General features: G+C 42.6%; 2 protein-coding genes across 2 annotated transcripts in view; one reads left to right on the forward strand and one right to left on the reverse strand.

The window, feature by feature from the left end:
• Positions 1-2,110: 2,110 nt before the first annotated feature.
• Positions 2,111-7,996, forward strand: dclre1b (DNA cross-link repair 1B). Its single transcript, XM_035380643.1, has 4 exons — positions 2,111-3,112; positions 3,460-3,625; positions 3,940-4,122; positions 5,095-7,996. The coding sequence occupies exons 1-4, from the start codon at positions 2,924-2,926 to the stop codon at positions 6,354-6,356; spliced, it is 1,800 nt and encodes a 599-aa protein (XP_035236534.1). The 5' UTR covers positions 2,111-2,923; the 3' UTR covers positions 6,357-7,996.
• A 1,350-nt stretch (positions 7,997-9,346) lies between these two features.
• Positions 9,347-13,656, reverse strand: part of LOC118207253 (basement membrane-specific heparan sulfate proteoglycan core protein-like) — a 122,435-nt gene continuing 118,125 nt past the window's right edge. The window contains exons 10-15 of the mRNA XM_035380641.1: positions 12,880-13,161; positions 11,897-11,992; positions 10,694-10,762; positions 10,552-10,611; positions 10,346-10,408; positions 9,347-10,147 (exon numbers count right to left, since the gene is read on the reverse strand). Of these exons, the coding sequence (XP_035236532.1) occupies positions 10,347-10,408; positions 10,552-10,611; positions 10,694-10,762; positions 11,897-11,992; positions 12,880-13,161 (569 nt within the window). The 3' untranslated portion in view covers positions 9,347-10,147; position 10,346. The remainder of the gene's footprint in view (positions 10,148-10,345; positions 10,409-10,551; positions 10,612-10,693; positions 10,763-11,896; positions 11,993-12,879; positions 13,162-13,656) is intronic.

Genomic DNA, 13,656 nt, shown 5'->3' on the forward strand with positions numbered 1-13,656 from the left:
AGTGGCTGCAGTGTTTTTTGATGTTGAGAAAGCGTATGATATGCCATGGAGAGAGGGACTTCTAATCAAACTGCACGTAATGGGAGTCGGAGGGAAAATGTTTAATTGGGTTATGGACTTTTTAGATGGAAGGACTATTCAGGTGAAGATAGGGTCAGAGTTATCAACCAAATATGTTGTGGAAAACGGGACACCTCAGGGAAGTGTAGTAAGTCCAACTTTATTTTCCATCATGATAAACGGCATATTTATGAATATCCCTATGGATATGGGGAAGTCGTTGTTTGCAGATGACGGGGCTTTGTGGAAAAGAGGGAGAAATGTTGAACACATAGTGAAGAAAGTGCAAGATGCAATTAATCAAGTTGAAAAGTGGGGAACAAAGTGGGGAGTTAAATTTTCAGTTGAAAAAACAAAATCTATGCTCTTTACAAGAAAGAAACTCAGGGAATGCAATTTGAAATTGTATGGAAATAATTTAGAGAAAGTTGTGAGTTTTTGTTTTTTGGGAGTATATTTTGATATGAGGTTAACATGGAGGGAGCATATTAGATATGTTGTTAGTAAATGTAAAAAAGTGATAAATGTCATGAGGTGTCTTGCAGGATTGGAGTGGGGAGCTGATATAGCATCTCTGAAATATATTTATGTAGCCTTAATTAGATCAAGATTAGACTATGGAAGTATCGTATATGGATCAGCAGCAAAATCTGTGCTGGCGGACCTAGATGTTATACAAGCTCGGGCTTTACGAGTGTGTTTAGGAGCAGTTAAAACTTCCCCAGTGTGTGCACTCCAAGTGGAAGCAGATGAAATGCCACTGTGGTTGCGTCGGAAACAGCTGGTGGCTAACTACTGGGTTAATCTAAGGGGGCATGGAGATAGTCATCCAACAAAAAGGGCACTGCAGACAAGCTGGGAGAAGGAGAGGATGGAAAAAACAAGTTTTGGATGAGCAGGAGATCAAGTGGCAAGAGATATGGGAGTATATGATAAAGAGTTTGGCGAAACTGTGGTGTGGCCTGTTATACCTGTCTGGGAGTTAGAAAGTGTGGGGGTAGATCTGGAATTACTTAAGATTAAGCATAGTAATAAGAATGCTGACTTAGTGCATATTATAACTATAGGGACTGTAAGTATAAAGGCAGTGTTCAGATTGTTACAGATGGATCAAAGGATCCGCAGACAGATGCGACAGGGGCTGCAGTTGCTGTGCCTAGTTACCAAGTGGGAATTAGCAAGAGAACATCGGATTGATCGAAGTGTGTATGTTGTTGAATTGTTTACCATATTGATGGCATTAGAATGGGCTGAACGGGGTAGGGTTAACAAAATAGTAATATGTAGTGATTCTGTGTCGGCCATTGCAAGTATTAAGACAGGTACAGCCAGAAATCACCAGGATCTGCTGTATGAAATCTTGTTTGCCAATTCAAGAGTGGTTAGGCAAGAGGAAAATGTTACATTCATGTGGGTCCCAGCACATTCAGATATCCCGGGAAACGAGAGAGCAGATACGTTGGCAAAAGAAGCAGTCAAAAAGGGAAGTGTTGAAATCAATATCAAGTTATCAAAATCAGAGGGAAAGGGCATTGTGTGGGGAAATCTCAATAAAGAATGGCAGCAGCACTGGGATCAGGAGAGAAGGGGGAGACATTTACATCTGATACAAAATAGAGTAGGCAGTGTAAGAAAGAGGGGAGGAAACAGAAGAGAGGAGGTTGTAATATCAACATTAAAAATAGGACACAGCAATTTACGCAGCACGCTTCATCTTATAGGTAAACATCCAACCGGTCTTTGTGAAATCTGTCAGGTACCAGAAACCGTAGAACACGTTATCATTAACTGCAATAAATATAGGTCGGAAAGGAAGGATATGATGGAGGAGATGGGAAGATTGGCGATAACAGGAGCAGGATTGAGGAATGTACTGGAGTGTGGTGCTAGTGGGCAGGGGAGGAGATGTTTTGTTAACTACCTTCGGGGAACGGGACTGTTAATGAAAGTGTGACAGTCAATAAGCTGTAGGAGTTGACTTACTCCGAAAGATGGCAGTAATGCAACTTTCAAGGATACGAGACCCGGTAAACTACACCGAAGAAGAAGAAGAACAGGGAAAGGAAAAAATGGCGGTAGAGTACATGCGAATAGGTTTTCGTTAAGTGAAATTTTGAATAATTCAGATAATTGAATAGATAAGAAGACATTATATAACGATCAACGTTGACTTCAAATTGGAATTCGTTTTTGGTTGCCTTTTTTATTTCCTTTTTTTATCCACGACACGATGTTGCTAGTTTTACTTAGCTCTCGAATTTATTGTTGCAAAGCTGACGTTAGATAGGTTTAATTAGTTTAGCTAATTAAAGGATGGTCAGTGTCAGCTAGCGATATATCGTTATTCAGAAAACGTATTGTCAGCTGACGTTAGTTAATGAGCGATTTTGTTTGAACAAGCCATGCGATGCACTTATGCCACTGTTTAATGTTTAGATTTAGCGTTTTGAAGTAGCCAACGCAAGCTAACCAGCATGCTAGCCCAAACGACTTTAACCACATAGTTAACGAATACGTCCGCGGAATTTCTAACGTTTTCAAAAGCGAATGTGTCGCTGTGTTTGTCGTGTCGTAAATTGGTGAACTTAATTGGCGGTAGAAAGTCATTCAGCTTAGCAGCCGCTACACTGAACTATGAATGTCGCTAACCAGTTGTGTTAGTTTGCTACTGTTTCACTATACTTAGAAACTTGCAATGACCAAGTAGCGTATTCCTGGTACACACACAAAACACGCGTCGGTAGCTACCTATAGCGGCCGGTGTCTGGTTTGCAGGCAGTGCTAAAGTTATTTATTTCTTTTTTATGTTGCTAAAGCTAAGTATCACTTTGGAAGTAAGTTAGCTGAGGCCTGTGCCACAACGATGAACGGGAAACTTATACCTTTCACACCCCTAGCAGTAGACTTCTGGCAGGTGCGTAAATGCAGCCACGTCCGCCTGTTCTTCCTGTCGCATATGCACAGTGACCATACCGTGGGCCTGACCTCCACTTGGAGCCGACCAATATACTGCTCTCCCACCACAGCTAAGCTTCTTCAACTAAAACTGCAGGTAGATGCTAATTTACATTTTTGTAACATACATAGGCATCATTTGGGACATATTGAGGCGTTGCAATGCACCTCGCTAAGAATGCATTGGAATGTGTACCAATTAATGTTAACCCAGTGTTTTACCCTGTTGTGTTTGGGCTTACATAAAAAAATGTATTCGAAAAATCATGCATCATTTAAGAGGAATTAATTGAAATGTTTATCGGTAATTTAAAAGCAACTTTACAATTTCATCATTAAGAGAACAATGCGGTTGCAGGTCTGCTGGATTTGGCTCCAAGTGTGTGATGCATTGTAGGAATGGCCGGTGCTTCTGTTCTGTGGTTCTGTCGTCCCGCTCTGAAGGTGAAGCAGAAATGGATCCACCCTTTGGAGGTAGGCGGTGCCCACATGCTTCCGCTGGATGACATCGGCAAAGAGACGATGACGGTGTCCCTGATCGACGCCAACCACTGTCCCGGGTCGGTCATGTTCCTCTTTGAAGGTTACTTCGGCACCATTCTCTATACGGGTAAGCGTGGGGAACAGTCTCATTTGATGCACCTGAATGGGACAAACCAATGTTGTGTTGCAACGAGACCCACCATTTTCTCTTTCAAAGCCTGGGCCATGTCTGAATGGGCGCACTTGCCTGCTACTGAGTATGCAAGTTGCATACGAGTTGTATAGTAGGCAAACGTGCTGATTCCGACATGGCCTTGGAGGGATTTTAACATGTTTTTTAATTGTTACCCAACTGAACTCTTCTCTCCCTACAGTTTAAATTAAATGTTTTAGAAAGCGCGGGCGGGCTGATGCCTTTGGGCCTGTGCCGTATCTCCGCAGGGGACTTCCGCTACACCCCGGCGATGCTGAGGGAGCCGTGTCTCCAGGCGGGGACGCACGTGGACGTGCTCTACCTGGACAACACCAACTGCGACCCCACCCGCCCCCTCCCGTCCCGCCAGAGAGCCACCCAGCAGATCAAAGAGCTCATCCGCGCTCACCCCGGGCATGAGGTGGTCATCGGTTAGACCCCCCCCCCCCCCCCCCCCCCCCCGCGTCGCCACACAACGCCGACGACAATACAGTTCTGTTCCTCGTAGCTTCACCGAGTAGCCGTCTTTTGTTTGGTGCTGTTCGTATTGTGATTATGCCCTACGCATGGTAGGTCAGTGTGGTTAAAGGATAACACCAGTAATTTTCATTTTTTCAGAGTCATCAACATGTCCTATGAAAATACCAGAATGGAAAATGTTTCTGTCCGAACTCTCCGTACTTTTTTGACGTGCTCCTACCCCATTTAGTGTTCAGCCAGGAATTAAAAGCCATTCATTTCAGTAGTGCACCGATGTCATTACACACAGCTCAGAAAGACGTTTTCAGTTTTAGGAAATGCAACCTATTATGGAAAACATGGCCTGTGTAGTTTTTACTAAGTTTACTTCAGAAATTTACTTCAATTAGACTCTTTTCAGTGTTTTGGTGTCGCCCCAAACTGCTTCTCCACTGAAAAATCAATGGCTGTGTATGTACTAAGTTATTTCAGTAAAAAGTACACATTATTGGTTTTGGTCTTTTCATAGGATGTGTTGACAATACTGAAACAATGAAAATGACCAGTGTTATCCATTAAGGGCATCTTGTAGCTGATTTAATCGTAATTAAAATGAGAGAAAATAAAGAAATTATTCTAATATTTACTCTTAGCCTTGTAGTCAAACATTTTATTATGATTATTATTAGTACCTTTCTACATCAAATGTTTTATTTTGTGAAATAGTGAAGGCTGAGGTCCTCTAGCCAGTAAATTAGTCTCATCAGTGCATGAAATTAGGGATGTGAATTCTAAAAATCACCAGCCATTTTCAACATTTCTTCCACCGCATTAACTTCAACAATACAACACAGCCTGGTTGGTTACCTGCCTAAGAGGCTGCTTGAGTAGAAAATGTTAATGTCATACCCCGAGTGTCATAGTTACTTAGCGGCTCTTTCCAGGACTGTACAGGCTGGGTAAGGAGTCTCTGCTGGTGGAGCTGGCCCTGGAGTTCCGGACGTGGGTGGAGGTGAGCCCTGAGCGGATGGAGACTTTGATGGCTCTGGAGCTGCCTGACGTCTTCACCACGGAGCCCGGGGCCGGTCGCATCCGGGCCGTGGACAGGTCCGAGGTGCGCGCCGCAAACCTGGCGGCCTGGACCCGCAGGCGCCCCACCCTGGCCATCCTGCCCACCAGCCGCCCCCCGCAGTCCTTCCACCCCGACCTGCACGTGGTGCCCTACTCCGACCACTCCTCCTACCAGGAGCTGGAGGACTTTGTCTCCGCCCTGCGCCCCGCCTCCCTCGTCCCCATCGTGGGGGCCCACGCCCCCTGCTTCTCCGCCCTCCTCAGCCCCCGGAAGAAGCGGCGGCCCGTGCTGGTGCCCGAGTCGGTCCAGCGCTACATGGCCGTGCCGCGCCACAGGGAGCTGGAGCCCAGGTCCGGATCCACCCCTCCGGCCTGCCCGGCCTGGTTCCAGACCCGGTGCTCCACCCCCCGTGGGGTGGTGTTCGAGTCACCGAGCCGGGAAGACCGGCCCCCCAGGACGGGGCGGCGGACGGGGTTCCGGAGCCTGGAGCTGCAGGAGGCGGAGCCTCCGGAGCCCGCCTCCCCCGGGGAAATGGACGGTCGCTACGGCGTGGAGGAGCCAGACGACGACTCTTCAGAACCGGCGCCGAGGGTCCGGCTGCCCTTCGCTGACTGCGGGAGGTCCCCGGGCGGGGCTTGGAGTGGTGAAGGTCCCGGGACGACCGCGGCGGGGGCAGAGAGGGCGGGGGAACGCCTCTACCCCGACGTCACGGCAGAGCTAAGGCGGGTCATCGCCGTTTCGCTAAAGCCAAGGAACCTGAGCGCGCCTGTTCCGGAAAAATCTCTCCGCCTCTGCCCCTTAAAGAGGAGTCAGTCATCTGTCGAGGAGCCCGACTCGACCACCGATACCATCGCCAAAAAAGCTAAAGGTGATACAGGCACCGACTGCTCTCCCACAATCCGTCTGTGCCCCTTTAAGCCCAGCTCCAGCTCTGATGTGGTCTGCTATCCCACAATCCCTCAGCAGCTCACTGACGCCAGCTCCAGTACTGACGTGTGCCTCAGTGACCTCCTAGCCGGGTTCCCACTTGTGCCAAAAAACCACCGCCAGCGGGGTCCTGATGACTTCTACGAGGTCATGGAGAGGGCCCTCGCTCGATTCCCACCGAAAGAGCCAGCAAGGGCGTGCTTTTAGAAGTGCTCTTCAGTTTCCATTACAGACTGTCAGGGGGGGCAGCGGGTATCTTAATTATGAGATGGCCTGGCATGTAAGACTATGACTTTAATTAAAAGTCTTTCTGTTAAGAGTATCGAAACTGGCAAGGTACTGAATGAAGGGAACTCTTGCTTGTTTGAAGGGTTCTGACGCACTGAAGTGCCGAGTGTGTATTTATGCACAAGTTGAGTCCAGAAGACCTGTATCAGGTGTGTTCTGCTCCATTCCTGGAGGGCGTGCCTGCATCCTGATGGTAAATCCAATAAGTCACTCTGGGTTCATTTTCAGAACTGTCGTATACACCAGTAGTGGTTCGCTCCTGTGTCACACTTTGTCACCAAGGATACCTGTGTAGTCTGGAGCTGCACTATATCTCGTGACCAGATCTCAATCTCATGATCAACAATGGCTGATCAAATATGTAGTCTGGCTAAAAAAGCAATTGAGAGCAGATCACCACGATACCCCAAAACTGATTGACCCTTACTGGGCAGCTATGAGGTGTTGAGGTATAGGCAGGAGAGTAGTACCTCAGAGGTGCAAATGGTTTGGGGATGGGGGCTTTCCCACTCATTTGGCTGTGTGAGAGTCTTATAGAGGAACAAAGTGATTGGCTAAAAAGTGCTAGAAGGGTACATTGGGGAAAACGTTCGAAAGTTGAAAGCAAGCTGGGGATGTTCTTGTCATAAAAGACATTGAAAGGAGAGCAGTGATCTGCACAGGCACCCTTTGACCCACCCAGCTGAAGTTTCTGATTTTGTCATTTCCTAATCGAACTCCGTCAGCCTGTTAAGAAACGCCCCTCGTCTCCACATTTTTTTGGGGGGGGGGGGGGCGGCATTTTTTTGGAAATGGGAAGCGACTCATTTTAGTTTAAAGCTAACTTTTTTTTGCATCTTTTTTTTGTGTAAATGAGGAGCTGGAAAAATGCAACTGGTTATGCTTCTTCCAGGTTCACATACTGTTCAGTCGACCGTTCAGTTCGTAAGTTTACTATATTATGGAAACGCTCGTTCGGCACCCATGACCAGAAAAGTTTTCCTCAACACGTTAGAGTTTTTTTTTTTGTTTGTTTTTTTTGCCTATGAAGCTTCATATTCATGTTGCCAAATGTTTTTTATGAAGATTATTCTTTACTTGAGAAATATGCTCTTACCATTTGCCGTTAGCATCTGTGCTGACCCACACCATGTGCATTGTTTCTCATTAATAGTGAACCCTTTATTTTCACACAGTGGGTCTCAGACTTGGTCCCGTGTCTGCCTGTTTTTGTTCTAACTTTTTAATTGGACACGTCATTTGATACATTTCTCTCTGATTGGATTGTAGCCTGTCACATGACCTTAGTGGGGTGGCAGTTACTGAAAATCTGGCCACCTGGCCACTGAAACTAAACCGCGTGTGGAAAATAGAGTTAAGACACAGAAAATGGCCAAAATGAATGTAAAAATCTCCATACACAGGAGAACACCTGATCTAGCACACCCGTGTTATTGTTTGAACCATGACCAGTAACGTTTGGGGACCGTGTGTTTTGTCAGTTTTTGTATCGTTGCCTTGAATTCTTCTGCAATGTTAATAAGTTTTATTAAAGAAAAAGGTTTTGTTTTGTTTCTGTACCTCGGTTTCTCCTTGAACAAGGTTTCCGGCTGAAATGCCGTGCCAGATCATTTTGGAAATTGAATTTTGACTTGTCTGGTGTATTCTTTATTTGGTCACCACCAACCAATATTTTAATAATATTCTTAAAATAATTTACAGAGAATGCCTGCTGTACAGTTGAACAGAGCGTATCTGTGTAGCTGCTCATTTTTACCACTAGGGTGCACCAGGAACCAGAATTATAAACTGCTGGATTCACTTTCCAAATTTAATGATGCATTATTTCAGTTACAGTGTGCTGTAGCATTTTTATGTGAAAAGAAGGATGTGTTTTAAATGTGGAAGTTTGTGTAGGGACATTTGGAAGTTTGCGATGTAAAGCCTGGATTTACCACCGGTCCACGGTCTCATTCTCCTCCCCCTGTCTCAGTGCGCCCCCCCCCCCTCCTCCCCCAGTCTGTGCTTGCAATCTCCCCCCGGTCTGTGATCTCTATCAAACCGCTTTAAATGTAACCCTTTTAACTCTTTATGTTGGGGGTCCCCTGGAGGTGGGTCCCTGCATTGGAAACTGTTGAAAGCCCTGATTCAAAGATTCAAAACAAGAGCATACCCTTAATTACCCCAGACCAGCTTGGTTGGCTGCATTTGTAAAATCTCAGAACGTTTCTGAAGCACGGTATACAAACGACAGATTTTCCCGTCACATAAAGAATACAAATTGCATAATGTGGCCTCGCCTTCATCCAAAGGGCCCCAACTCCCTCAAAAAGTGCATCGCCTTCATCCAAAGGGCCTGCAGTTCTTGTCTTATGGTGATTAGATGGAATTATTGCAAGTTATAATCAGGGAATTACGGCAACAGGCAGGCTGTCACCCAATCATTGCCCTGATGCACGCATGAAGATAAATGGAAACGTAAAGTGGGATAGCAACCAAACAAAATGACGAATCAGGTTATGAGATTAAAGATGAAAAAACATCAGGACGAGGGGGGTAATATATAAAAAGTGCTGTGTGATCTACACTGTTAAATCAAAGCTCAGAATAAGCACTTTAACCATGTGAATTGTTTGATTACGAATCTAAAATTGTGGAATGTTGCTTTACAGGCATTTAGCAGACCCTCTTATCCAGACAACTTTTGACATTGCATCCATTTATACAGCTGAATATGTACTGAAGGAATGCAGGTTATACTGAAGAGCAAGTACCCTGTAACGGCAGTGTCCTACCTGGGAATCAAACCTGTGACCTTTCGGTTGCAAGACCAATTCCCTACCCATTAGGGAAAAATGGCTGTATTTCCTACCCTAATCACCCAATATGGATGTAAATGCCTTCAAATAAACACAATCTGCACTTTATCATCATATTTACATATTTTTATTGTGCTGGAGTACAGAGACAAAATGACAATAAGTGTGCCACTGTCCCAATGCTATTTCATTTAACCATATCACTAAATACATGAAAAGAATACTAGTTAGCAAATGCCAACTCTTAAACATTGACAAAATTACAGAATTACAAAAGGTTTGATTACCTTAAATTAGGGGTTCTCAACCCAGGTCCTGTTGATCAACAGGGTGCATCCAGGGCCGAATTAAGATGACATGGGCCTCGGGACTAGGGCAACCTTTACTACTGCCTGGGTGACCCTGTGCATTAATCCAGGCCTAGGTGTGCCACTGTTTGTTTTCAGGAGCCAATTTAGATTCAAGTAACCACATGAGTTGGATTATCTGTGTAGTCAACTACTTTAACTGATCAATTAAGCACTGGGTATCAATGAAAAGGGAGATTCAGTATAGCCCCACAGGACCTGGGTTGAGAATTCCTGGATAAGAAGCTTATTAAATTATTTAATGCATTTTCATCAAGTTTCATCAACTTCAACAACAATTTTCCACAACACAGGACCTATGAGTTCTGCAGAGTCATATTTTACAGAATTACTGTGGAAACTATAAAAACAGAGGAGGAAATTAATAGGGTGGTTCAACTGCATATCATTATTTAATGTGCAACATAGTGACCTTAAAATGCATATGATATGAAAACATATAGTAGGATATAGTGGCATATACCTATAGTGAGAATATATTCCCTCACATATGAAGGTAAGACTGAGTGAATATGGATTCCTGTGTCCAATTATGCAATAGGATCTGCAATGCAAGGATTATGCAAATCATTTTTTTGAATGCGTGATCACAACATATTACCAATAACTGTTGCACTTAAACTTTAACGATTTTATCAACACACCTGCAACAACAAAAAAAAACACTTTAAACAAGTCACTCACGGAAAGTGATCACAGAGAGTGATTATGAAAAATCACTTAGTGTTAATTATAAACTTACCTTAGTTTAATGGTTTTAACTGAACGGCTGAATAGAAACTGTGCTTCCCAACTACTTCAGAACCTGTTGTCAATAAAGCAGAGGGGTTAAAGGAAGAACCTACTGAGTTTGAGCTCCACAGAGCATGTGATGTTTAAATGGACAATTTGTGAAAGTATTGTGGTTTTTTAGTTTAGTACTTGTCGGTCACAGGTTTCTGTCCTGACCTTCTGTTTCTGTGGCAGGGTCTATTTCCTCATACACAGCATTGGCTGGTAATCCATGATCTGGAGAAGAGAAAGGTGAAGATTCAACTCACACGTGGCACACAGTGTGAGCGGACGAGAACTCAGAAAGACCGGTCCTCACCTGCGCTGATGTAGTCTGCATTTACCCTGGAGTAAAACTCGCCCCCATCCGGCTGATTTTTAATTCGGCCTTTTCACAAACATAAACAATGGCAAACATGCAATAACACAGAGAATTGTCAACATAGAATAAGCAGAAATAAATCATCTAAAAATTTATAAATAAATCAGGAAATGAATAAAGAAATATAAATGTGTGCAATTTGCTATTATATATTTTTCTTAATTTATTTTTTTAATTAATTTTCAAATTTATTTTCACTATGAGTGTGTGAGTGTACGAGTGGTGTGTGTGCCCTCTGATGGACTAGCGACCAGCCCAGGGTGAATTCCTGCTTCTCGTCCAATGCATGATGGGATAGGCTCCAGCACTCCCCATGACGCAAGCCAGGAATAAGCGGTTAGATAAGTTAGATAGTGGATGGATGAGTTTATTTTCATGTTTATTTATTATTTTATTTCCACACATATTTCTCTATTTAGTGATTTTTCTTTTTTTTTTGTAGTACATGTGTTCATCTATGTCCAGCATTTCTTTCAGTGTTTGAGAAACGGACTTCTCCATAAAAGTACTTGCTCGCATTGAGAGGTACTGTCTGTTGTTCTGAACACAGACAGTACAGAGAGCAAGGGCAGAACTTCAGACTTGGTGGGCGGACCAAGGCAAGTTAATTGTCAGATTGTGTTCATCAAGAAAAGCAGAAATAAATAGGGAAATAGATAAGAAAATAAATGAATAAATAATAGAAAATCTGAAAATTACTCAAAATTAAAGAAAAATATAATTTTATAAATTGCGCATACATGTACATTACTATATTATTTTACTGATTTATATACTTTTAGGCTATTTATTTTTAGATTGTCTTATTTATTTTTATTTTCCACATTTATTTATTTATTCGTTGATTAATTTATTTATCATTGTGGCACTCTCTGTGTTCCATACTACTCACCTGGATGAATAAATACATAAATAGAGGAATGAACTGAATACAATAATATGATGGTCAAGAAACTATAACAATTAAATTTAATTCCACGAGCACTTGTCTGTTTAATGGGTGATGTTATACTTCTGAATTCATGTGCTTTTATAATTTACTTGCAATGTTGATTATTATTATTAGAAAGCTTTAATCTAAGTGTAATGTATAAATAATAGTGTAATGTATGGACATGATCAATGAGTGCTACTACACACCTGATGTCCTGCATTTCTTAGAGCATTGGACTGCCAGTACGACCAGGGTTATGAAAATTACGACAGAACCAGTAAGAGCCACAATAAAGTACAGTCCTGCAGTGGAGGTAAAAGAGGAAGGATTCGTGAGATAAAATATAATCTTTCAAAAGTTTTGAAATCATTTAAACGATTCCAATTTCATGGCAAATATAACAAAATTGTGCAATTTATTTCTGTTAGGAAAAATAATTTAGAATAATTTGCTTTGCTGCATTTGTCATATTGATAAACATCGCAAATATTGCAAATTTGTGTATTTACATACAGTGCCATTCAAATTCGTTCACACGCCCCTAATAAAGATGAGAAATGCTGGATAAACAATACAGATAATGCGCTATACTGTGTGCTCAATAAATGGTAGAATTATACAATTTTATAATAATAGAATTGCCCAGAGAAAAACACCCAGTTCCAATCTGAGTTTGGCAGAAGGACCTGCTTCAAGCTCAGACCAAAAGTTAAGAAGGACCTGGAAAAATTCAATAGTCAGTGACCCTTCCCATGTGGTCCCCAATCTCATGAAACGCTATGTAAGACAACTCAGTACAGAGCGGGTGCAGAGTATTGAGATTGGGTGTGAATATTGTGACAGACATCTCTTACAGTCTTGATAAAATGATCAAATTTTGAGCATGTCTTCTTTGTTCATCTTTATCAAGCAAGGGCATGAATAATTTTGGAGGGTACTGTGTATATTTCCCTTTTTTATGCATGCCTTGATTGCAAATGTACGTATATATAGTAGTCCGGATTCAGTATGTGAATGAACACAAAAAATACACAGTTTAACACATTTCATTTACATTTCTTCTTTATATTTTACATCTTAAATCAAGAAGTCAAATAATATTAGAAAATAAAAAGTGAGGATCTACACAGGGGGTACAATGGATTTAACCCTTCACTTGTCTGTGGCCTCAATTATAAATTGAACTTACTGATATTGCTTGTCATGAAGCCTTCACTGATGAGGGAGTAGTACGGTCTGTCTGTCCTGTTCCCACTACATCTATATTCACCATCAGAGGAGCTATCCCAGAATCCCACTGTGTGCCTCTTCTTAGTGTGGTTTAGTGAGATCTGTATTCCGTCTCTGTACCACGTGTAGTTCCAGTCAGCAGAAGTAAAGCCCTGAAGCTCACACCTCATTGCTAGAGTGCCTTTAGTGATGAAGACCCCCATCCATCCTTCATCCAGGGTCACTACCGCCTGAGGCAGAGCTGCAAGATCATACATTGCTTATCATCAAACTCAACGTGTTACATGGGAAAACAGATATAGGTCATTGAATCTATAATCCACTAGGCCTTACATTGCATGGTTAATAGCAAAAAGTTTCTATAGTTGGAGTGACAGGTCTCTCTCCCTGTCGTGGCACATGATACTAAAAAAAGGGAATTCCTCTTCACATTGGTGGACAGCTGATGAAATTGCCTTCTTAATAGATGTAGTGTGCTGTTCTCCAGTTATAATATATCAGAACCATGTTGCTGTTTGACATCAAAGTGAGTAATCGGGCAGGCTTTATAACCAATAGGAGCTTGCGAGTGAACTCATGAATGGAACAATTATCTAGGAATTGTATGCCTAATACTGTATTAGGTTGTTTTAATTATTTTTATAAAATTACTCACTCATTTTGTTTCAGGCCTAATAACTCAACAGGCCTGACAACACAATCGTGCTCTAAATTGTGTTACCGGGTAAAAACGGTA

The sequence above is a fragment of the Anguilla anguilla genome, chromosome 11 (genome assembly GCF_013347855.1).
Source record: "Anguilla anguilla isolate fAngAng1 chromosome 11, fAngAng1.pri, whole genome shotgun sequence".
NCBI classification, from domain to species: domain Eukaryota; kingdom Metazoa; phylum Chordata; class Actinopteri; order Anguilliformes; family Anguillidae; genus Anguilla; species Anguilla anguilla.

Coding starts and splice junctions, on each gene's coding strand:
- dclre1b (XM_035380643.1), top strand. CDS start 2,924: ATGAACGGGAAACTTATACCTTTCACACCCCTAGCAGTAGACTTCTGG. Junction 3,113..3,459: donor TTCTTCAACTAAAACTGCAG/GTAGATGCTAAT, acceptor CCCGCTCTGAAG/GTGAAGCAGAAATGGATCCA. Junction 3,626..3,939: donor CGGCACCATTCTCTATACGG/GTAAGCGTGGGG, acceptor GTATCTCCGCAG/GGGACTTCCGCTACACCCCG.